The sequence below is a fragment of the Miscanthus floridulus genome, chromosome 2, assembly GCF_019320115.1.
Source record: "Miscanthus floridulus cultivar M001 chromosome 2, ASM1932011v1, whole genome shotgun sequence".
In the NCBI taxonomy this organism is placed as follows: Eukaryota; Viridiplantae; Streptophyta; class Magnoliopsida; order Poales; family Poaceae; genus Miscanthus; species Miscanthus floridulus.
The window spans coordinates 166749296-166774327 of NC_089581.1; the positions used below are offsets into that span (position 1 = coordinate 166749296).

Here is a 25032-nt window from a genome sequence, read left to right on the forward strand (position 1 = left end):
ATCACAATTTTTTTTTCTATGGAAGGACAAATCACAGATTCGCCGTCGCCGCCGCCGGGGCAAGCTCGCCGATCGCCGGCGCCGGCGTCAGTGGTCACCGGTGAGAAAGAGGGAGGGAGAGAGATAAAAAAAATCCATGTGTTTTTTTTTTTGCTAAAACATATTTTATGCAGTTCCAACACATGAATTTTTTTACACCATAGGATTAAGATCCAACAGCCTCCACCCTTCTTCTACCTCCAGCCTCCACAGATCACATATTACAATTTTTTTTTCTATGGAAGGACAAATCACAGATCCGCCGCCACGGACGCCGGGGCGAGCTCATCGGTCGCCGGCGCCGGCGCCAGTGGCCACCGGTGAGAAAGAGAGAGGGAGAGAGATAAAAAAAATCCATGTATTTTTTGCGCTAAAACACGCGTGTGTTGTATAGTATTTCTGAAAAATGAATGTCAGAAACCAACATTCATCCTGGAGGACTCCCAGGCTCTGTTGTGACTCAAAAATCAGGATATGGCACCTAGTACGCACAATCAGTTAAGGGAAACAAATTCTGCGGTAGAAATGTGCAAGAGCTAATGGAACGAAAGACATAACAGCCATGACCAGAAACATTCACTCGCTCCGATTCCTTGAGATAACGACGGTTATCAATGTCTGAAGTTCGTCAACCATGATATGGATAAAAGCAGATAAGAACCTGACTGGTGGTACCTAAGGAGTGTCGCACGATAGCGAGATGGCCATTACATGAGGGTTGAGGAGAGTTTGAGGCACTCGCTCTGGCACCTCTTGAGGCAGACGTCGTTCCAGTTGGGCACCTGGTGCTGGTTGACGCAGACGGTGCGCGCGCAGGCGTCGGCGCAGGCGTCGAGTTCAGAGACGCCGCAGACGGTGACGCAGGTATCCGGTATGGGGTCCTTGGAGAAGGCCCCTACCTTCTTGAGCATACGCTTGGAAGTGCACACGCGCTCGCAGACGAAGACCTCATCGGAGCTCTTCTCCCGCCCGCGCGCCGCCTTGAGGCGCTGCTCCTCGTCGCGGCGGCGCTTGATGCGGACAAACTGACCCGCCACCAGCGCCGGGATCGCCGCGCCCAGCAGAGGCCACCACGCGTCCACCATCGCTTCGCAAGTCTGCGGGGAAATCGGGGCTGCACGATCAGATTTGGTCGAATCCCAAGAGCCACAGAAGAAATAGTGAGGCGACAAGGGGAAGAAAGAGGTGGAGAATTAGGGGTGGCACCTTGGGAGGGACTGATTGCTTACCGACGGGTCGACGAGAGGCGGGGAGCCGGAGGAGGCGGCGAGGGTTTTAGGCGAGGACGGCAGGTGGCGCCGCTTCAATCTGTTCTGCGGGGGAGAAAGGAGGGTGTGGCTGGAGACGGGAGGGGATTACGATCGTCGGGCCGTAAATGGGCCGAAAGTTTGTTTCCGTCTTCATACTGTTTGCATAGCCCACTAAAGTTTGGAATCCCCTAAAGTTTTGGAATGCGAACTATGAATAAACATTTTCTTTAACTTTGACCGTCACCCTCTAAAAAACCTGAGATTAAAAAAAAAAACTCTAAAAATCCTCCCTCAAAAAGAAATCCGACTCAAAGATTTTATACACTCTCATTTTATGAAAATCACTTGTATAATATAAGATTCCCTTTGTAAAAAGCTATTGCTGAAAATTGTTGAGATGATACATGCATTGAGGCATATATAGCTTCATCTTACACGGGGTGAAGGGGACAACTCTCATGTCAACTAGTAAAAGGTAAAGACAGATATTTACAGCCTAACTGCTATGTGCAATTTATTATTATACACAGCTTGGTGTGAGCTTCGTACAGCTTGTTCGCTTGGTCGTGTTTGGCTTATAAGCCATGACTTATCAGCCAACGAACAATATTTTTCTCTCACACCAAATCAGCCAACAATACTTTCAGCCATGGCTTATCAGCCAAACAAGCCCAAACGAACAGGGCGATAAAACACATCACGCCCAAATCACTTCGTCAGATCAACCACCATTTGCCATTAACGGGAGAAAAAATCTCTGGAGGAAAAGGGGAAATGAAGCCTCCATATTGGTGAAAACTTCGCGGCACCATTAACATCCAACTGCATGGTGCACTCTGAAACAAGACCGGCCTAGGGTTCTGCTCTTTTCATACGCAAATTAAAGTTCTTCTCCAAAAATGCCAAGGTTTCCGCATAAGAAGGATCGTTCTTGTTAACTGGCTTACATGAATTTATATGATCAGTGGACGGTAGAACCTGCAGAGAAATAAACAGAACATAACGGTAATCGCTTGAAATTTGCAAAAAATAGAACCAATGAAATTATGGAAGCATACAAGGAACAAAAATGGTGGAAAAATTGTGGGAAACGTCCATATGGCTTAGTAGTCTATGTGATCTAAAAAAAAAATTCGAAGAAACCTTGACTCTTCCAGTGCTATCCAAAACTAGTTTTGACTATCAACATAAGTTAACATTGACATAATCAGGATATTGGACTGCATCACATGTGATGATATGTTAAGGCCCTTGCGATAATAAGAATTCCATCATTTGCAAAACAACAACAATAATTCCATGTGCAATGAATTGTGAAAAATACTTACGACAAGATCCCCGAAGCCTGGGTATGCAGATTCAATTGGCACTATCTCCATACGAAGTGCCCAACCACCATATCCTTCAACAATCGGTGTGACCTGGGTCTGTCATGGAACCAATTATTAACATATATAACTTAGCATTATGGAAGTGGAACTTGGCAGTATGAATGTTACTACCTCACTAAAACTAAGAACATCAAGAAATCCTTTGTTGTGGCGTTGACGCACAAAATCGTTCAGTTCAACTAGTCTTGGAGATCCACTTCTTAATTCCCCAATCTATCGAAATTAAATGTCAGAACATATAGAGAAGACGAAAACTATCAATTTGTAAGCAAGCTTATCAAATGAGGAATGGAAGACCAACCGAAGGAGCAGGACGAAACACTAAACCCATACGCCATGGCATGTCTGCAAGTTTACTGCCAAAATGTGGACAACTATAGAAAACCTGTGATGAAGAAATAGTTAGATCGTATTCACAGGCACACAGATAATCACAAAATTCAACACACAAAAATACATACCAGCCCAATAGTATTATTCAGGAACTTGTCATAGTTATTCAGCTTTGCTTGATATAAAAGCTGTTTAACCACCAGTCCTCCCATGCTGCAAGTATGAAAATGAGGAGAAAGCAAGTCATAAGTTATTTCAGTAACTAGCAGTTATATAAGTGAGGAGCTAGCACAACAAATATAGCAACACGCCATAACAATTGCATGGCCGAGTAGCATCATAGACTGAACAACAATCCTTACCTGTGTGTCACAAAAATAACAGGCCGACTACCAATCCCAGCAGCCACCAACTTCCTCAGCAGCATAGAGCTCACCTCCTATAAAACAAATAGGATCTCGAGTGAGAAAACCAACAAATAATCAGTAACATGAAAAGAGCTACCAACATATATAGCATTGGACAGAAAATCTTGAAATCTAGAATTATGTTGGGAAATCACTGCAGTTGCACAACGAAAATTTCCAGCAATAACAAAAAAAAGGGTCCACATATGCCACTACAAAGTTCAAAATAGTTGGAGTGTAACTTGTAATGTTGACAAGCTGGGTCCAGGTCCACATATAAAGGGTATATAAGGGCACACAAAAACCCAAGGTTCTTTAGTTGGCCCAGGAGAGAATGTCGAGAAGGAGGCGACCATGCACACAGCATAAAAAGCTAAAGAAATCTCAGAAGTTACCTGAAGAGGCAAGCTGGCTCCAGTCCATTGGGTCAAATTTGTCTGCGTAAGTTATTCGAAATTGGTAAGGACGTTGAAAAGTTTAGAACCAACAAAGTCGGTATCAACAGAAATATTCAAATGTACCAGAACAACTCAAATATAGAAAGCGACCAATACAGATATCTAAGTGTGAGAAGAATAGCAGGTGAAGGGAATTGATGAGGCATCAAAGACAAACCTTGTATTTGACTGTAAAAAAACGTGCTTGAGGAAAATCTGCCGCAAGCCATTCTCTTGGCCAGCATGTGCCCTCTTTCCCAGCATCCTCGTCAATGCTTTCCACCAAACCAGCTTTGGTAGTTGATGATTTGTCATCAGCAATTCGCCATGAGTTGAATGGGCCACCACGAAGGCCATGGACAAACACAACATCCATCAAAGGGACACTTTTGGATGCAGCTTCGGCATCATCTACAGAGTTCGCAGTTTCAGAGCCAGGATCTTCAATACTTCCATCTTCCTTACAATTGTCTCTTGAAACTCTTAAAATCCCAAAACCACTGTTGTCCACATGAACTTCAAGAGGTAACTCCGGATTTAGCAAGAATAGTGCATCTCCAAACTGAGGACAGTTTCTTTTATACTCACTTTCTGAATCAGGATATTCATCAGAGGGTTTTCTTGTATTTGGACTCTCGGAACAGAATATGTTCAATAATGTTAACCTGCAGTAGCTTTTTAGTTTTATATCATTGCAGGAAATTCGCCCACTAGCACAATCCTCGAGCCATTTGCACCATACACCATCAGAAATAATTTCCTTCTTTGAATTGGGCAGAAGAGAGAGAATGGTAAGCAGCCGTCCAGCATGCCTTCGGATATGTGCTGCAGGAGGAACCCGTACACTTGAGGGATCAGTGGTAGCATCAGTAGATGAAACATTAGAAGACACATTCTTGTCTTGCACTTCTCGAATACGAGATGCATCATATGCTTCAATTGCAGCAAGTTTCTCATAATCATCACCCAGGAGGATGTGCCTCAACAAGGGAAGAGCTCCTAGATCAGCTATTCTCTTTTGGCATGCTCCATCCTCGGAACAAAGCTCAGCTAGAGCTTTTATTCCCTTGAGCATTGCTGATGCTGAGTCAGCAGCATCAAACTTGGGTGGATTCTTTTTGTTCATATTCTTTAGAGCTGTAGCAAATGGCTCAAGAGATAGAAAATCAGAAAGTGGCCCGTTATCTTTGTCAACAGACCCGGGTTCATAGTTCGATTGGGCGCTTGCTAATTTAACAACAGCACTACCTAATTGATTCAAGACCTGAGTTGCAGTTGAAGCATTATGGTAATCAACCGGATTCTGTCAATAACACAAGTTGTATTAGGATGGTAGGATGAAGAACAAGAATGTGAACAAAAAAGAAAGATATATACCAGTATAAAGTCATTAGGATTATCAGGTAACACGATAAATTGTACAATGCAGATCAAGTTTATAATGTAGCATGGTAATATTAGATCAAAAAACATGACAGCAGGCACATGCCTATGCCTACATGTATTGACAATAAATGATGGTACAATCAAATGATAACTTTGTTACAAAACCAACATTCTAATCAAAAGGGATTCTGGTCTCCTGTCAAAGACTGAATGTTTTAAAGAACATGCCTATGTCCACGATGAGATAACTCTAACAATCTATTATAATTATATAAAGAGCTATGACTGTTACGTTTTTATAATGTGTACTAACAAACTACCAGAAAAAACATCATCAAAGGTATTGCAAACTGTGATGATGTCTAAGGCAATATCTATAGATTGAAACAGTACTTTTGTCAGAGCTAGAACCTATCCATTTTAATGCTATGACTGTATGTACATATGCTTAGGATCTTTAAAATGTACCGAACACTCATCCAAAATATATTTTGTACTGATATAAAAGAAATGAGTACCTTCACTTTCTCTGGTTCAGGCTGTGTGGTTCCTTTTGAACTTTGGGCCTTGTTGTCTCCAAGAATCTCAGAAAGGACAAGAGCTAACCATCCCTGAGAAATTGGCACAGAAGCTGGACCATAATCTTCAAGTATGCATGAAAGGATTTTCACAGCTGTAAGATGTGTTTTATCTGATACAGATTTATCAAAAAGCCATCTAAGAAGAATGCCAGACCATCTTTGAGATTCCTCAAGTGATAAAGGAACTTCACCAGCATATAGCAAACTCAGAGCACTTGCTATTGATTCTTTCATACTGTTCTGGCCATTCTGATTTTCTATCTTTTTTGCAATACTACGAAGAGGATGAAGGCCCTTCTGCCTTATCACAAATTTTGACTCATTACACCGCATCATAGATAATAGGAACGTTGATAATGACAATTGACCCAATGGCATGTCATTGTTTGCAGTAGCCTGAGAAGCTGTAGAAAGAAGACTAGAGCACCAATCAGGAACTGATGGAGCCAAGGCCAAATTCTGGTCTTCTAAAAGAGCTCGAGCCACCAGAGTTCCATGCCACTTTACAGTTCTTTCAGCTGCTTTCAGCGCAGTTGCGACTGCATGCCCGTCACTATCAAGTTCTTGAATACGAGTGCGATTCAGATCTGAAGCTATAGCCCAGTTTGCAAGAGCCCATGTAGCAAAAGGTACAGCTACATGCTCCCTCTGCAAATCATCCCAAAGCCCTGGGACAGCAGAAGAGCTTGATTTCCCAAGCAGTGGAGACTCAGCAGCAGTCTGTTCCACCACAAATCTTCTACTATCATATGGTACATCCAAAATATCATTGTCTGAGTTATCCAACTCCAATGAGTTATTTCCTCTAGAGAATCCCAATATTGTGGTTCCACCAAGCACCTTAATACCTATCCCCTTTAATCCAGTGTCACCATCATTACTGCCATTATCCTCATGGTCATCAAAATGCATCCCCCCTTGCTCAATAACTTCAATTGCTGTTGCAATATCTCTTGTATCAGCATCAGCAGGCAGCAAAGGCTTAAACGAGTAGTCTGCATTGTCGCAGTTAGACGTGATGATATCCATAAGTGCAGCCACAAGCATGCTCCTCCCTTTAGAATGATCTGAACCATCAAATGAAGATTTCTGTTTCGAAATTGAAAATATTTTGGGTACAAGCAGATAAGTGTCCATGGAAGTGGAAAAGCTAGAATGTTAAGAAAATAAATTGTGCCTGAGAAGATTGATATATATTCAATAAAATAATTAAGCTTAAAAAATGTTCATACAGTTTTTACCTTGTAGAAACCAAACAGAATAAAAACCTGTTTATGCTATTTTCTGTATTTTGCAACTAATTGACATACAGGAAAAAAATATCAACACTCCCCTACTGATGCCAGATCATTTTAGCACATGAAAGAAGTATAAGATCGACATTAGACTACTTCCTAGTAGATTAATCGTCTTAAGCAAAGGACATGTAAATATGCTGCCCACAGATCACACTAGTTCTCTTGTTGTAATTTGCCTCACATCATGTCAACTATTGTGTTTGCCTTTGCCTTTCATAATTGATAAGTTTGTAATTTCCGTACATGAAAAAGCATTTCCAAGTGTTAAGTTTAAGGGCCCTAAGACAAAGCCAACAATGACAAATTTGCACAGACAATTTGCAGGTTCAGAACTGGAACCACATTCGGCTACATTCAGTAGAAATAACTCAAGCAACCAGGCAGAGATTCAATACCAACTGAAGACATGGCATTGCAAAAAATGAGCTCAAACTCATTTCCATTTGTTATGAGCTAGGCAGTAGGCAACGAGTTATATTCACACAACATCTCACCATTTGAATCCTACGACACAGCTTACGCATACCCTACGTCCTTGCTACAAACTGGGCAACGCCAAATCAATATGCCTGGCTAGAAAACATAAACATCACTTGATGCTACGGGGTATATAAAAAGTATGAAGAAGTATTGCAGCTTAACATATCGATTTCATGGAATGGTTACAGCAACAATCACAAATTGGATACAACTACAGCACATAATCACCTATTCCGAGCTTCTACGACCAACCTACATTATGTCAATCAGACAAAGCAAAGCAATCAGAAAATAGAACTCCAAAAGTAAGATCAGCCATTACCTTCTTGCCGCGCGTGGGCTGGTACGAGAAGATGAACTGGAGAAGGCATGGCACGGCGTGCGGGCGGCCGAGAACGGCGGGCGCGACCCAGGGGTCCGCCACCAGGTGCGCGAGCGCCCTGGCAGCCTCGGCCTGCGTGGCCCCCCGCACGACGCTCTCGAGCAGCCAGTCGAGGACGGCGCCGCCGCCCGCAGAGACGATGGCCGCGCGGCGCGCGGCGCTGGCGGCCGCGATGTCGGCGAGCAGCGCGGCGACCCGCAGCTCGAACCCGGACCGCACCTCATGGTTGGCAGACGAGAGCACGGACAGGAGCGACTTCCAGAGCACCCGCGCGGCCGTCCACGTGTGCTGCATCCGCTCCACGACGCGGCCCGCGGAGTCCCTGGACCGCTGCAGCATCTCCTCGAGGTTGTCGGTTGTGAGGTAGACCGCGCCCGCGGCGGCGAGGGAGAGCGTGGAGAAGGCGAGGAGCGGGGCGAGGCGGCGCGCGCCCCCGCGGTGGGGCGCGAGGTGGTGCGGCGGCGCGGGCGTGGCGGCGATCGGGAGGGAGGAGGCCGAGGTGGAGGGGGCGGAGGGGGCGGGCGAGGCGTGTGGGGTGGGTGTGGGGGTGGTGGAGAGCAGGCGGAGCCGGTGGCGGTGGTGGTGGAAACGGCGGAGGAGGAGGACGCGTCGCAGCATTGCCGGCGCGGGGTGGCTTCTCCTCTTCGGTAGGGTGTGATTATCTGCGTTATTCGGGCGGTGCGAGCGACGGGCGGGGTTGTCCTGTTGCCGTGGAGAGGAAGGCGAGCGAGAGGGCACGCGGCGCGGGGAATATTCGCCGGAGAAGGGAGGCGAGACCGGGAGAGAGACTAGAGAGGCGGTTTTCCGGTGCGGCAAAGGGAGGAGGGAGGAGACGGTCCACGGGAACGGGACGGAAGAGCGAAGCGGGTTTTTTGGGCTTGGACGCTTGATGGGCTACCTAAAGGGCCTGTTGGCCTCGACCTCGAAGGCTCGAACTCGAAGCTGCCGAACGCCTCCCTCAGCGTGCGTACGATACGATGATTTGCACGGACGGAGTATCCTCAGCGTGCGTACGATACGATGATTTGCACGGACGGAGTATACGCGACTGTCCCAGGCAACCGGGGCATGTTTGATAAAGACCTGGACTGAAATGACTGGACTGGAGACTTGCCTGTAATCTTCCTGTGATTCATTTGGTTGGCATCCTGAGAAATCTGCCTGCTACGAGTTGCCTGTGACAATTGCCTGTGAGCAAGCGTAGGAAATCAACTGCCTGGGCTCGAATCCAACTTGCCTAGACCTAATCACCCTACAGGAAGCCACGTGAGACACATCAACCAAACGCTGCCCCGTCCCTCTGTCTACTTCCAAGACGTCAACCAAACAAGATATGAAAAACAGACTTGCCTGACCAGCCAGTTTTGTTATTGGATCACAGACAAGTCACAGACAGCTCAAAAGCCCAGGCAACACGTCCAAGGTCCTATCCAAACATGCCCCTGATGCGTCTATTTTGCTGTGCCTGTGGCCAGGCCTGGTACGCAAGCAAGTGCAGCTCCTACGAGCTCCGGCTCCGGCTCCCCACATCCTGCTGCGTTTGTGGCCTAGGGCCCGGGACTGCGGATAAGTTGGCCAGCTCAATTACACCACGTTTGATCGAGCTGGCCTCGTCGCGTACGCAACTCCAGCAAGGCATCCCAGTCTGCCATCTACTCGTACATTATTGTCACCGATTGTCTAAAGTTCGGCGGCGATTAATCCTATCCAAATTCCAAAGGCTGGAATTTGACGGAGCAGGAGACAAGTCGAGGTTCCACTCGAGGTCTCACAACAGCCTGTCCAGTGTCAATCATTTCACGTATAAACTCACACATCAGTATCTAAATGTTAGTCGTATATATAGCTCGATACTCTCCCTTGCCTAAAGATCCAAACGCATCGACCGCCCGACATACGATGAGTCTCGTGACAATGCAGAACTTCTTGAGCTAAATTGGACGACCCGCGCGACGCCATCGAATTGATACTTTTTTGTTCAAGCATAAATTGAAAAATGCCAAAATCGGATTGAATAAAGCACTTAGGGTCCGTTCGGTTAGGGAGATTTCTGGCCAGAAATCGTTTCACTTATTCACCGTTATATAAATTTAACTACCAGAATAGGAACGGTTCCATGGCACTGTTTCCCCGTAACCGAACGATGCCTTGAGCAAATCAAATATTCCAGGTTTCAAGCCTTTTCACTAAGGCTGGATAACGAGCCGGCTCGGCTCGTTTCGGCTCGGCTCGTTCTGGCTCGTTAAGATAACGAGCTAGCTCGGCTCAGCTCGTTATCCTAACGAGCCAGAAAGTCAGCTCGGCTCGGCTCGTTAAAAGCTCGAGCTGGCTCGTTAAGCTCGCGAGCCAGGTATAAAAAATACACAAAATATAATATTTGCATTTATCTAAAGTTTGAGAATAATAATAATACAAAAGAAATGAATCTAACAACCTTAAATCGAATAAAAAAATTAATCTGCGCTAATATATATACAAATATAATAAAATATTATAGTATTCATGCATCTAACTACCTTAAATAGTACTTTTTTCTGAAAGCCTGGCTCGTTTAGCTCGCGAGCGGCTCGCGAGCTGGCTCGAGTTGGCTCGTTATAGCTAACGAGCTAAAATCTTGGCTCGGCTCGGCTCGTTATCTTAACGAGCCGAGCCGAGCCGAGTCGAGCCAGCCACGAGCCGAGCGAGTTAACGAGGTTCGAGTTTTTGATCCAGCCTTACTTTTCACTCATTCATTGCTAGTGTCGGGCGTTGGATTAACGTGGAAATAAACTTGATCCGTTCGGTTTGATGGATCTTCTGATTCTGATCTATAGCACTACTACACAGTCCACCCAACCAATCCAAATCCTCGTGTTCTCCAACCCCGCGCGGCCCCGGCGCGCACCTATGCACGAACACCACCCCGCGAGCCCGATCGCGCCGCCCGCCGTCGGCGACTGCCACGGCATCCCCTTCGATCCGTCCTTTCTCCCGCGCCTCCTCCTCTCCGCCACCTCCTGCACCTCCTCCTTCCTCGCCGCGCGCGCAGTCTCCGCCCTCCACGCGGCGGGCCTCAAGCTCGGCGCGCTCCCCGCCTCCCTCCCGGCCTCGAACGCCCTCATCTCCGCCTACTCCCACGCCGACCTCCTCCCCTCCGCGCTCCGCGCCTTCTACCTCCTCAGCCACCCTTCCACCGCCTCCTACACCACCGTCCTCTCCGCGCTGTCCCGCCACGGCCGTCCCCACGAGGCGCTCTCCCTCTTCGCCGCCGCCGCGTCCGCGGTCGCGCCCGACGCCGAGCTCCTCTCCTGCCTCGTCTCATGCTGCCGCCGCGCGTCCGCCTTACTCCCCGCGCGCGCGGCGCACGCCTACGGCTTAAAAACCGTGGCGGCGCTGGCCTTCTACGCCTCGGCAGGTCCGGCGCTGGTCGCGCTCTATGCGAGACACGGGAAGGTCGGTGCGGCCAGGAGGGTGTTCGGCTACATGGACGGCGAGGACGTGGTGTCCTGGAACTCCATGATCGGCGGGTTCGCCAGTGCCGGGATGGACGGTGAGGCGTGGGTCTGCTTCCGGGAGATGCGCTCGAGAGGTGTTCGAGGGAATGCCCGCACAGCTGTGGTGGTGCTGGGGTCTTGTGACATGGAGTCCGGCAGGCAGGTCCATGGGACTATAGTGAGTAGTCACGGTGGTTCTTCGAAAGCCATTTTGTGGAATGCATTGATGAGCATGTATTCGCGTGCCGGCTGTGTCACCGATGCGGAGAGGGTGTTCCTGGAGACTGTAAGGAAGGATGTTGTGTCATGGAATGTGATGATCGGAGCGTTTGCGAAGAATGGATATGGAGAAAGGGCCCTTGAGCTTGTGGACATGATGTTGCAGTGTGGTATGAAGCCAGACTCTGTGACATTCACGGCCATTCTCATGGCATGCTGCCATTGTGGCTTGGTTGATGAAGGGCTTGAACTATTCCAGCGCTTTGTGTCAATTGTTGGTCTCATCCCAACCATGGAGCAGTGTGCCTGCATTGTGGATTTGCTCGCACGTGCTGGGAGGTTCATGGAGGCCTTGGATTTTATCGGTCAAATGTCAGTGAGACCAAATGCAGTTGTCTGGGGTGCTTTGCTGTCCGCAAGTAGAATGCATCACAACATGGAATTTGCAAGGATTGCATTCGAGCAGCTGGTTCAGGTGGAGCCTGAGAATGCTGGGAATTTTGTGACGATGTCAAACATATATGCAAAGGCTGGGATGGTAGAAGATGCAAAGAGAGTGAGGATGATGATTGATGGTGTAGAGTTAGCAAAACCTTCTGGACAAAGCTGCGTGGAAGTTTTGTAATAAAGCATAAGACTCCATGGACTCAGCAGAGTTGCACGTATCAAAGAGGGTAGGCTTCGACTACTTTACTACTCACAAATCTCGTGTCACCCTAATTGTCGAACACTAACTGAATCTAGTGACCTGAAAGACTACTTTTGATTTATATGATTGATTGTTAATGTTGGTTTGCAAGAAAGGATTGCAGCTGGGAAAACCAAATCATGCGATTAGTGATCTGTTCTGAAGTGACTGTATGTTTTGATGGTATGGTAATTTTTTGTGGCTACATGTTCTGGTATCTGCTCAATTTGGATAGTTCAACTTGCAGAGTTGTGGACATGATGTTGCACTGTGTTATGAAGCCAGACTCTGACATTCACGGCTATTCTCATGGCACACTTTCATTGTCGCTTGGTTGATTAAGGGATTCAACTATTTCAGCACTTTCTGTCAGTTGTTGGTCTCGTCATAACTACTGAACAGTGTGCCCGCATTGTGGATTTGCTTGAACGTGATAGGAGGTTCGTGGAGGCCTTGGAAATTTGGGATTTATCTGTCGGATGTCAGTGAGACCAAATGCAGTTGTCTGGGGGTGCTTTGGTGTCTGTAAGTAGGATGCATCACAATGTGTAATCTGGAAGGATTGCACTAGAGCATCCGGTTCAGGTGGAGCCACAGAATGCTGAAAATTCTATGACACTGTCAAACATTTATGCAAAGGCCGGGATGGTAGAGGATGCAAAGAGTGAGGATGATGATTGACAGAGTAGAGTTAGGAAAACCTTCTGGACAAAGACTCCATGTATTCTCGAGAGTTCCACATATTTCAGAATTGGTTTCAACTACTTTACCACTCACAAATCCTGTGTCACCATATGTGGAGCGCTAAAAGAATTTAGTGACCTGGAAGAAGTACCTTTGATTTCATATGATCGATGGTTAATACTGGTTGGTGAGTTTGGACTGCAGCAAGATAAACCAGATTCTGCAGTTAGTGATCTGAAGTCACTCGAAGTGACCATGTTTTGATGGTAATTTCGCATGCCTACATGTGCTGCTATTGTACAGCGGAATCAGTTCAATTTCGTAGGAAAACACAAGAACGGGAAAAAAATCACGTGTTCCAAACAGAGCCTAACCAAAGCAGATCCATACATCCATTATATATGGAACTATCTCATGTAACCACTAAGGCCCTGTTTGGATCTCTATAGATAGTATTTGTCTGCTAATAATTATCCTTTTTGGATCAAAATAGGTATAGATAATAGATTAGCTAATTGATAGTTGTACCTTTCGATAACAACTATCCCGACCAAATCAGAAAATGAGTTATTAGCCAGCTAACTATTATCAGATAGTGAATACAAATAGGGCCTAATCAAGTCGGGCCACACAATTCTAAGTTTGAATAGGTTACAAAAATAAAATTTATATTTTTAAATAATTTTATTATGAAATATAGTCTACGATTAATCGAGTGATCCTTTTTATGCATAAAAATATTAATAGTTTTTTTTCATATACACTATGTGGTTAAATTTGGGATCGTTTGCGTCAGTAAGCGGGGTCACACTATTTGGGATTGTTTGCTTTGTAGAGGAACCGAATGATCGAGGGATGTTCTTTTATGAGAGAAAAAAAACCCAACAATGTCAATCTATAAATATTACCTTAGAGATAATTTTCATGATATCAGGTGGACCTTATCTTTTCCACTAGTCGCCTCCAGCAATGATTCGATGTATGCCTGATGGTGACTTGGTGAGTGAGTGATGAGAAAATAAAAAATGTCAAATGCTCGAGTGAGTAGCTGTGAGACGGAGACTCGGCGAGGAGCTGAACAGAACAGACGGTCGGCCAATCGATGATGCTCTTCGCGGCGTCAAACAAGCAATGGGCCGGACGCGATGCGAAGCCCGATAATACAACACGGCCCAGTTTTGCGCTCATCGCTCTGGTTGCCCGCCCGCAGCCGCTGCGTTTGCTGGAGAGGGAAAGCGTTAGCAGCAGTTTAGCCCCACCTCGGCTACCGAGAGCGGAGCGCGGAGGGAGGGAGCTACAAAACAGGGGGCACGGCACCTGAGCAACTCATACCTTTCTCGGCCTTTTGGCTAAGATCAAGTGTAGTATCTGTTCTTATCAGTTTAATATCTAATATGTGGGCCATGTGCCCACTTCGATATTAAATTTATTTTTTGTGGGGGAGGGTCCACCACCAGTGGCTTGCCACTGGAGTCCTCGCGCGTCGCCCAGCCGTTGCACTGCTGGCAAGGCCTGGCGCGCCCCAACCAAAGCAAAGCAAATTTGTTACATGGGCTTCGAGGCCTTATTTGTTTCCGATTCCTGGTCGGCTCTCTTTGGTCTTCGATGGGCCTTATTTGTTTACTGGTAGGGTCTCTTGGTTTGTACTGAGCTTTGGGTCGTCCTTTTACTCAGGCCTCGCTATAATGACTTACTGGGAGGTGTTGCTGTTTTAAGATCATGCCCGTGTTCCGATAAAAAAAAAAAAAAAAAGATCATGCCCGTGTTGCTAGTTGCAACGAGAATATAATACTGTTACATATTTTAAGTTTGAAGTTGTGTATATTGTTACAATATTTTAAGTTTGAAGTTGTGTATTATCCTGTGAGCGCCATTTCTTTGTACGATCACTAGGTTACATTGGTAGCTGGGTTCCATGACACTCAGAATACACTTGCAATTCTAGACCCTTACAACACTTCATTAGGTACAAAAATAATAAAAATACGATGAAAAATGAAAAGGTATTCCAAAGATCATCCACTGTCATCAAGGAACAAAACATTGCTCCAAAACTTTGCTAAGTGCAAGTAAAATTCGAATGAGAAATCGTGTAACAGACCATAAATTTGGGTCGATGTATTTTCAGCCAAAAAAAAAAGGCAAAGAGGGTTGAAATAAGAAGTGTCGCATATATTTCTAACGTCCATGTACAATATGTTTTACCTTCAGTTTTAGATGTTTGGGAAAACAAATCTTATTGGGTACAATAATGGAAGAGATGGAACCAAAATGAACAGCTTGTTCAGAACCCGACTGTGCCCAAAACTCTCAACCAAAATTGTAACTACGTCAATTTTGCAGCAACAGTAACTCTAAAAAAATATGCAGCGACTATATGATAAACCAATATTCCCTAGTGGCAATGCCAGCACCCAATTTGTCCCTGCCTCCGCTCCTACATCTCTCCATTGCCTGCATCGCGAACTAATAATGTTTAAAAGCAAAATCATATCAGATTATGGCATGGTAGACTAAACTTTTAGAGTGTTTCTTGTTTGAGAGAAAAACATAAGTAGTATGTGCATGTAAGCTGCGAGATTCCAGTCTAAGAAGCATAAACCTATATTTAACAAGGATAAACCTAAATAAAATCTATAACTAAGTTATACATGATCCAATGAGTATAAATTTTTTACTACAGTTTAAACATATAATTATTAGCTCACCATAAAAAAATCATCACAGCTGCACCATAGAAACTGCAGCTATGAATTATTCCATTTAATTATAGAAAAGCATAGATCTAAAGCTACAATAAAAAATTTGTACTAAAGCATACCATATTATATGTTCACTGTGTAGATCTACTCATGTGGAGTCCAACAAAATTAGATTTTCTATTTTATGATTTTTCTGTGATTTACTATGATTTTTCAAAGATTCAGCCGAAATAAATAAAAAGGAAAAAGATAAAACCGCCTTCAAAACCGCTTATAACCGGACCAGGGAGGTAAGATGAACGGTTTTAAAAGTTGAGGGATGTGTTTTGCCCGATTTTGAAGTTTAGGAGAGGGAAAAGCGGATTTTCGCAAAAGTTGAGCAAGTTAATGTGAACTTTTTCCATCAACGAAAGATGCTTATCCTAAAAACTATCAGAGCCCTTTTTCTCCCCACCTGAAGGCCCGCCCAATAAGGCCCAGCAGTCCAAATTCTTCCTTACCGCAACCCCAGCAGGAGACATCAGCGGCCTGCGGGCAGCCCCTGCCGACGCCCGGTGAGGGAGTCAGGGTGCAGGCGCGTAGCGCCGCAGCTCGCTGCCCGCAGCAGCACTGCGGCAGGCGGCAGGCGGCAGCCGGGAGCCCGGGACCAGGAGTGCGCCAGCCGCCAGTCGCGGAGTCACCGCAGTGCCGGAGCAGCAGAGTAGCCAGCAGCGACGCGGCCCGCGCAGGCCGCAGCCCACAGGACGGTCCGAGCGGTGAGCGGCCAGCAGTCCAGCGTCCGACGGGTGAACTTCTCTGTCTCTCGATGTAAGTTCAAATTAAGTCTCTTGGCTTCCCAATTTTCCTTTCAATAAATTAGGGATTGCAATTTGTGAATCACTTGTAAACTGGAACGAGGAGAGCCTGAGTTTGCCTGCAAATTACATACTCCCCAAATTAGTCCCCTAGTCTAATTTACTATTTCCGGATTTAATTTTACGTCTCAAACATGAAGAGAAAAAGGAGTGCAACTATAGATTTGAGGGTTTTCTTGCAAAGGTCTCAAATATTAGGCTTTATGAGTTTATTAGGTTGCCAAAAAAAATTTTGACACCCTTTCAAATTTGAATAATCAAGCCTAGGGTCCACCACTGATGGCACCGAGAGGCGGACGTGCAGCGGCTAGTTCCGGTTCTGAGGATGAGGAAGAGGAGGCTGGGTTCTCTAGGAGCTACTTCCTGGCCAAGGAGAAGGAGCCATTATCTGGGAAGAAGCGTGCCCGTGCCGCCGCGGGCAAGCTCTCCGACCTCAACCTCGTCGACGAGCAGGTATAGTGCTGTCCCATCCCACACCCGCGGACCACATCCTCACCTTTAGCCGCCAGAATCCATGGGTATGATTGGCTAATTTGAGATATCTTGATTCTCTGCAGGTGTTGCGTGCATCCCTTGCAGAGATCCCTCCGAAGCACAAGGAAGAGGTGGAGGCTCTGACTAGAAGCTACAAGGACCAGTACCGCAACTGGCTGTTCGAACTAAGGTCTCTTCCCAAACCCGTAGTACTAATGCAACATTGGGATTGGTTTGGCCAATGTTATTGTTGTCGGTAGGGGTGAGTGAGTGATAGATGCATTTTTCTGATGTAGATGCGGTTTTGGTCTCCTGATGTATGGGTTTGGATCTAAGAAGCAATTGCTCGAGGATTTTGCCTCCACTACCTTGACTGATTTCACTGTCGTTGTAATCAATGGCTACCTTCCGTCCGTCAATTTGAAACAGGTATGGTCTTGTCTGCCCAATATTGTTCCCTGCAGTAGTTTGCAGGATTGTTTGTACTGCCCTGCTGCTGTTCAAATGCTTTGAAATCTTAAGCATGAGTCATGAAATGCATTGGAGTTCCAATCCATGTGGAAAAGGCAAAGTATACACGAAGAATGAATGCATGAACTTGTGATTCTAAGCTGATTATGCCAGTTTAATTTCTGTTTTGATGCTTGAATCTGCTTTAGCCTTTGTCTGAGGATAGGTTTCCAAATTTGAAGAACAGAAAACTCCGGATGTGGGCCTAAATAGTTTGGGACAGGAAACCCTGTGCACTCTAGAAGATGTGCTGGTCCTAAATATTTGTACTTTTTACATTTTCTTGATTCTTGAATGGTTAGCTTTTGCCTATTATTTTTCCTGGCTCGGATTGCTATTGAAAATCTGGGCTTATTTATGTGTACTGGTGAGGAAGTTTTACTGGGTTAATCTTTTTGTTAGATTCCCAAATCTGACACAAGTATATGCATGTGATTTGGATTCGTAACCATTTGAGTCAGAAAGTGCTTGTGGAGTTCTGTTTGATGTTATTCTCGTGAAGATTGCATAGCTCTGTACATCCTTTGAAAAGGACCATTAAGTTCTGGCATAATCTATTGCATTTTCAGATCTTAGCAACAATAGCTGAAATGTTCTGGGATCAAACAAAAGCTAAACGCAAGAGACAGCCAGGAACAAGGTCCCAGTTGTCACAACAGTTTCCGTCACAATCAACAGAGGACATCATCTCATTCCTAATGAGACAGACATCAGATGATGTGGATGATCGCGTGTGCCTTCTTATTCATAATGTTGACGGACCTGCTTTGCGTGATGCTGAATCACAACAGTGTCTAGCACAAATTTCTTGCTGCCCACAGGTCCGTGTTGTTGCATCAATAGACCATGTTAATGCCCCTTTATGTAAGTTCCTTGCACATGTAGCTTTATCCTTCCCTAGTGTATTTACTGTAAGAAGGGCGGGCCTGGTGCAAGCGGTAGAGTCTTACCGCCTGTGACCGGAAGGTCCCGGGTTCGAGTTGCGGTCTCCTCGCATTGCACAGGTGAGGGTAAGGCTTGCCACTAACACCCTTCCCCAGACCCCGCACAGAGTGGGAGCTCTCTGCACTGGGTACGCCCGTTTTTTTTAGTGTATTTACTGTAAAAGATATAATAAACTGAAACTACTGTAGTGTGGGACAAGAAGATGGTGCACAAACAGTTCAAGTGGAGCTGGTACCATGTCCCGACTTTTGCGCATTACAAAGTCGAAGGCGTGTTCTACCCATTGATCCTAGCTAGTGGTGGTCACGCCCAAACCACAAAAACTGCTCTCGTTGTTCTGCAGAGTCTGACACCGAATGCACAAAGTGTTTTCAGAGTTCTTGCTGAATATCAGTTGGCAAATGAGAAGGAGGAAGGTGAGTTTGTTGTGTATATGTTTTCCTGAAGAGTTGGAATGTTGCATACTGACTAAACTTACTTTGTTTCTCAGGTATGCCAGTCAGCAGTTTGTATACAAAATGCCGTGAGCGCTTTCTGGTAAGCAGTCAAGTGACATTGAATTCACACCTGACTGAGTTTAAAGATCATGATCTGGTTAAGATCAGGAAGCACTCTGATGGGCAAGATTGTCTCCGCATTCCTCTTGTTTCTGATGCACTGGAGAAATTGCTGCAAGAGTTGGCTTGACATTTTTCATGGATGAGTTGACTCAAGTATTCTAGTTTTCTCTGCTACGTGCAACTGAAGGATCTTCTCCTGCTTATAGGAAAATGTATTACCATGGAAAGAACTCAGATGAGCATGCCATCCTGTAACAGTACATGAATTATGTATCAATCGGATTCCGGAACTGAAAGCATGTTGCATTAAACGCTCTGCTATGTTTTGTTAGCTTAAACTCAAGAACCGTGATGAGTATGGAGCGTGGCAAAAGGTCTCCTGCATATGTATCTCAAATGATCAGCAGAAAAGTTATACCATATGAAGGTTTCTAAACTCTCGATACCAGAGTCTTTAGATAACCGAGTTCATATTTGATCCTCAAAATCTATCACCTCATTCAGCCACGTCGCCCCTTCTTTGCTTAGCGCATATTAGTCATGACCTTTCTCTTTAATTGAGCTTAAGATTAGCTACGAAATTTGTCGCACCTTCTGCTAGGAAAAACCAAGGTAAGGATTGAGCATTCGGCTTGCAAGGTCATCTATTAGGTAGGGCATCATACCTAAGCTACCTTGGTGCTATGTGTCGCATTTCTGGATGCAATGACAAAAAAAGCTACCTAATTAGCTACTTCTGTAAAAAAAAATTATGTTTGGGCAGTGCCCTGTTACTCTAAAAAATATATTTGAACAATTAAATGTTCCAAGGTTGAAAGCCATGTTTTTGGTTTTGGATAATTGAGACAACCAAGTGACTAACCTCTATCCTAGTAGTGTTGTAGATGAGATAGGTTATGTCCACATCCATGGTTGAGCAAGGACGACACAAATGGTGATGGTGATGGCCACAAATGGTGATCAAGTGCTCGTATCTTGGAAAAGAAGAAAGAGAGAAACAAAATCCTATGGGCTCAAGGCAATAGTAAAGATAGTGTTTGTTTTACTGGTCAAGACGAATAGAGTGCGCGATCGGATTTAGGATAGATTGTTGTAACATTAAGAGGGGAACTCGAAGTTCAATATGGTTATTTAAGTGTCGCTAGGTGAATTGACTCCTTCGCATGTGCATTAGGACCTAGTGAGTGCTGCTCAATTTGGATAGTTCAACTTGCAGAGTTGTGGACATGATGTTGCACTGTGTTATGAAGCCTGACTCTGACATTCACGGCTATTCTCATGGCATGCTTTCATTGTCGCTTGGTTGATGAAGGGCTTCAACTATTGCAGCGCTTTCTGTCAGTTGTTGGTCTCGTCATAACTACTGAACAGTGTGCCCGCATTGTGGATTTGCTTGAACGTGATAGGAGGTTCGTGGAGGCCTTGGAATTTATCTGTCGGATGTCAGTGATACCAAATGCAGTTGTCTGGGGGTGCTTTGGTGTCTGTAAGTAGGATGCATAACAATGTGTAATCTAGAAGGATTGCACTAGAGCATCCGGTTCAGGCGGAGCCACAGAATGCTGGAAATTCTATGACACTGTCAAACATTTATGCAAAGGCTAGGATGGTAGAGGAATGCAAAGAGTGAGGATGATGATTGACAGAGTAGAGTTAGGAAAACCTTCTGGACAAAGACTCCATGTATTCTCCAGAGTTCCACATATTTCAGAATTGGTTTCAACTGCTTTACCACTCACAAATCCTGTGTCACCATATGTGGAGCGCTAAAAGAATTTAGTGACCTGGAAGAAGTACCTTTGATTTCATATGATCGATGGTTAACACTGGTCGGTGAGTGTAGGGGATCGTGACGCCTAAGAGTGGGAGGTGAATTAGACAACTTAAAATTCTAACTCTAAATTATGACATCTTTTTCTAATTCTAACAAAACCTATGTAAATAGATAAACTATCTAAATGTGTAACTACGGTTTTGTAAGCGTGTTGCTATCTCTACCATAAAAGGAGTAATACAATCAATGTAAATGCGGAAACTAAAGAGCAAGGTAGAGATACACAAATTGTCGTCGACGACTCCGGTATTTTTACCGAGGTATCGAGAAGCACGCAAGCTTCCCCCTAGTCCTCGTTGGAGCCCGTCGCAAGGAATCCCTCGCAAGGGCCAAACTCCCGGTCAGGTAACTCCGTGGATAGCCTCGGCCCTTCCCCACGCGCAAGTGGGTCTCCGATGTGTCTTCCGGCAAGCCTCTCCTGGATGCTCTCCGCCGTCTTCACTATCAAGCTTCTGGTCGAAACGCCGCGAGCCTTGTTCCCTCCGATACACGGTGGCGGCCACACCACAAACGTGGTTGGTGTGATCTCACAAGACTACAAGCCCCTCCGATGTACAACAATGGTGCGCGCAAGCACCGAGTGGTAAGAGGTATGTAAACCTCCCTAAATACTAGGCCTAAACCTAGAGCAAGCGCATAAGCGGTGGTCTAATCAACCTAAGCACTTCACAAAAAGCACCTATGCTAATCACCTAATGAATCACTAAGCACTATGCAAGTGGAGATCACTAAAATGGTGTATCAACACCCTTGATATGTTTCCTCAGCTCCACCATACTCAAATGGCTGGTTGGGGGTCTATTTATAAGCTCCACTGAGAAAGTAGCCGTTGAGGACGAAATTCTGCTTTTCTGCTACTAACCGGATGCTGAGGTCGTCCTGATAGGACGCGTCTGGTCGTCCCGACCATTGGAGCCGCGATCCACTGATCGGACGCTGCCAGCGTCCGGTCACATACCACCGGACGTGTCCGGTCGCAGTATCGCCGCTCTGGAACCTTTCTGTACTCGACCGGACTCTGTTGTCCTACGTCCGGTCGGTTTGTCGCCAACGTCCGGTCGTTGCTACTGACGCCTGTTTACCGAGCCTCTTGATCGGAGCGTCCGGTCACTTTCTGCCAGCGTCCGGTCACTTCTGTGAGCTCGTTTCTTCGCGATCTTACGTTTGGCTTGGTTCCTATCTTCATACTTAGACTTTGCTTGATATCTTGAATCTTCCCTTGTGCTTCTAAGGTCTTGCTTAAGGTGTTGATCATCGGATCATCACGTCGCCTTCGTCCAAGCCACGTCTTGTACCCTATTGAACTATAAAACAACCACTTACAAATTCATTAGTCCAATTTAGTTGTGTTGGTCATCAAAAACTAAAATTCAAAGTAAATGGGCCTAGGGTCCATTTTCCTTACAGTGAGTTTGGACGGCAGCAAGATAAACCAAATTCTGCAATTAGTGATCTGAAGTCACTCGAAGTGCCCATGTTTTGTTGGTAATTTCGTATGCCTACATGTGCTGCTATTGTACAGCGTAGGTTGTAACACCATCAGTGTTATATTGTACAGTTTTTTTTTCTAAAATCATATCATGAGCATCATGTTTATGTATTATTGCATGTGGTAAAATGAGAAATTAAATTTTATTACACTAATTCTCAATTTGAGTTCTAATTTATTCCTTGTCCAAATACTCTCCAGCACAGCTCAACTCGCTATTGTCATCCTGATCCAACTCCATCTCTCGCTATTCATCTTCTTCCTAATTCCTAGAGCGCGCACAAGGCACACTGCTCTGCTTAGCCCGCGCAGTACGCGCACAGAGACGATCGACCGTAGCAACAGCATCGCACACGCTACGCATTAATCTCACTCACAAGCTCGGCCCGCTGAGCACGGCGCCCGTTCGCTGGTCTGCAAACGCAGCTCAGGCACCCTTTCCACGCGTCAGCACTGCAGCATCACAGAATATTGTAGCACAAAGTAAACATGGTTCACTGTGTCTTGCACGTCTCACACTGGTCACTGTAGCAAACACTATTCACCATAGAAAACATTGTTCATCCGAGCAGCACGTCGTGCACAAGCAGTGCTTTATTATCTTTAAGCAAGCTAGTTAGCCACTAACCTTACGACGCGTCGATGTCGCGCTTTCGCTTCTCCCGCCTATAAAAAGGGCGACACCGAGCTCGCCGCCATCCTGCGCCGCTGCTCGCTCCTCTCGCCTCTCCAGTGTCTCTCTCTCTCTCTCTGAGCTCCAGCTCGCCCTGTCGATCTCCCTCTCCGAGCTATAATCGACCGAGGTAGCTAACCTGCAAGGATTCCTTCATTTTCCTTCTCAAATATTTCTAGACTCACAGCTAGGTGCAAGTCAACAAGTCCAATAGCATGATTAGCCTCCTCCAATAATATAATTTCTTCATCTCTAGAGCTCATTTGAATTTATTTATTTATTCCTAAGAGTGGGGTGAATTAGGCAACTTAAAATTCTAACTCTAAACTATGGCCTCTTTTTCTAACCCTAGCAAAACCTATGTAAATAGATAAACTATCTAAATATGCAACTACGGTTTTGCTAGTGTGTTGCTATCTCTACCGCAAAAGGAGTAATACAGTCAATATAAACACGGAAGCTAAAGAGCAAGGTAGAGATATGTAAACTTCCGTCGACGACTCTAGTATTTTTACCGAGATATCGAGAAGCACGCAAGCTTTCCCATAGTCCTCGTTGGAGCCCCTCGCAAGGGCCAAGCTTCCGGTCGAGTAACTCCGTGGATAGCCTCGGGCCTTCCCCCACGCGCAAGTGGGTCTCCGATGTGCCTTCCAGCAAGCCTCTCGCGGATGCTCCCCGCCGTCTTCACTATCAAGTTTCCGGCCGAAACGCCGCGGACCTTGTTCCCTCCGGTACACGGTGGCAGCCATACCACAAATACGGTTGGTGTGATCTCGCAAGACTACAAGCCCCTCCGATGTACAACAATAATGCGCGCAAGCACCGAGTGGTGAGAGATATGCAAACCTCACTAAACACTAGGCCTAAACCTAGAGCAAGCGCATAAGCGGTGGTCTAATCAACTTAAGCACTTCGCAAAGCACCTACGCTAATCACCTAATGAATCACTAAGCACTATGTAAGTGAAGATCACTAAAATAGTGTATCAACACCCTTGATATGTTTCCTCAGCTCCACCATACTCAAATGGCCGGTAGGGGGGTCTATTTATAAGACCCACTGAGAAAGTGGCCGTTGGGGACGAAATCTCACTTTTCTGCTACTGACCGGATGCTGAGGTCGTCCTGATCGGACACGTTCGGTCGTCCCGACCGTTGGAGCCGCGATCCACTGAACGGACGCTGCCAGCGTCCAGTCATATGCCACCAGACATGTCCGGTCGTAGTATCGCCGCTCTGAAACCTTTCTGTACTCGACCGGACTCTGCTATCCTGCGTCTGGTCAGTTTGCCGCTAGCGTCCGGTCGTTGCTACTGATGCCTATTTACCGAGCCTCTTGATCGGAGCGTTCGGTCACTTTCTGCCAGCGTCCGGTCACTTATGTGAGCTTGTTTCTTCGTGATCTTGCGTTAGGCTTGGTTCCTATTTTCATACTTGAATTTTGCTTGATATCTTGGATTTTCCCTTGTGCTTCTAAGATCTTGTTTAAGGTGTTGATCATCGAATTATCACGCCATCTTCGTCCAAGCCACGTCTTGCACCCTATTGAACTATAAAACAACCACTTACAAATTCATTAGTCCAATTTAGTTGTGTTGGTCATCAAACACCAAAATCCAAAGTAAATGGGCCTAGGGTCCATTTTCCTTACAGTGAATTTGGACTGCAGCAAGATAAACCAAATTCTGCAATTAGTGATATGAAGTCACTCGAAGTGACCATGTTTTGATGGTAATTTCGCATGCCTACATGTGCTGCTATTGTACAGCATAGGTTGTAACACCCTCGGTGTTACACTGTACAGTTTTTGCTAAAATCATATCATGAGCATCATGTTTATGTATTATTGCATGTGGTAAAATGAGAAATTAAATTTTATTGCACTAATTCTTAATTTGAGCTCTAATTTATTCCTTGTCCAAATACTCTCCAGCACAGCTCAAC

At 45.6% G+C, this 25032-nt stretch overlaps 4 protein-coding genes and 1 non-coding gene across 7 annotated transcripts; 3 read left to right on the forward strand and 2 right to left on the reverse strand.

The window, feature by feature from the left end:
- Window positions 1-464: 464 nt before the first annotated feature.
- Window positions 465-1409, reverse strand: LOC136535598 (uncharacterized protein At5g64816). Of its 2 annotated transcripts, none has more exons than XM_066527912.1 (2): window positions 1246-1379; window positions 465-1136 (listed from the first exon to the last, which is right to left on the reverse strand). In XM_066527912.1, the coding sequence occupies exon 2, from the start codon at window positions 1122-1124 to the stop codon at window positions 747-749; it is 378 nt and encodes a 125-aa protein (XP_066384009.1). In that variant the 5' UTR covers window positions 1125-1136; window positions 1246-1379; the 3' UTR covers window positions 465-746. The 2 variants fall into 2 exon arrangements, with proteins under 2 accessions (XP_066384009.1, XP_066384008.1); XM_066527911.1 differs by having other exon boundaries at window positions 477-1136; window positions 1269-1409.
- A 227-nt stretch (window positions 1410-1636) lies between these two features.
- LOC136535597 (uncharacterized) lies at window positions 1637-8845 on the reverse strand. Its single transcript, XM_066527910.1, has 10 exons — window positions 7925-8845; window positions 5762-6913; window positions 4036-5160; window positions 3816-3857; window positions 3376-3452; window positions 3142-3226; window positions 2982-3065; window positions 2792-2893; window positions 2618-2716; window positions 1637-2267 (listed from the first exon to the last, which is right to left on the reverse strand). The coding sequence occupies exons 1-10, from the start codon at window positions 8600-8602 to the stop codon at window positions 2142-2144; spliced, it is 3570 nt and encodes a 1189-aa protein (XP_066384007.1). The 5' UTR covers window positions 8603-8845; the 3' UTR covers window positions 1637-2141.
- A 1970-nt stretch (window positions 8846-10815) lies between these two features.
- Window positions 10816-13347, forward strand: LOC136535601 (pentatricopeptide repeat-containing protein DOT4, chloroplastic-like). Its single transcript, XM_066527916.1, has one exon. The coding sequence runs from the start codon at window positions 10871-10873 to the stop codon at window positions 12299-12301; it is 1431 nt and encodes a 476-aa protein (XP_066384013.1). The 5' UTR covers window positions 10816-10870; the 3' UTR covers window positions 12302-13347.
- A 1029-nt stretch (window positions 13348-14376) lies between these two features.
- LOC136540963 (U2 spliceosomal RNA) lies at window positions 14377-14574 on the forward strand. Its single transcript, XR_010780080.1, has one exon. It is a non-coding gene; the product is annotated as a U2 spliceosomal RNA (small nuclear RNA).
- Window positions 14575-14802: 228 nt separating this feature from the next.
- LOC136535605 (origin of replication complex subunit 2-like) lies at window positions 14803-19451 on the forward strand. Of its 2 annotated transcripts, none has more exons than XM_066527923.1 (7): window positions 14803-16557; window positions 16872-17057; window positions 17162-17268; window positions 17375-17507; window positions 18158-18452; window positions 18722-18949; window positions 19024-19451. In XM_066527923.1, the coding sequence occupies exons 2-7, from the start codon at window positions 16884-16886 to the stop codon at window positions 19218-19220; spliced, it is 1134 nt and encodes a 377-aa protein (XP_066384020.1). In that variant the 5' UTR covers window positions 14803-16557; window positions 16872-16883; the 3' UTR covers window positions 19221-19451. The 2 variants fall into 2 exon arrangements, with proteins under 2 accessions (XP_066384020.1, XP_066384019.1); XM_066527922.1 differs by having other exon boundaries at window positions 14807-16557; window positions 16867-17057.
- Window positions 19452-25032: the final 5581 nt, after the last annotated feature.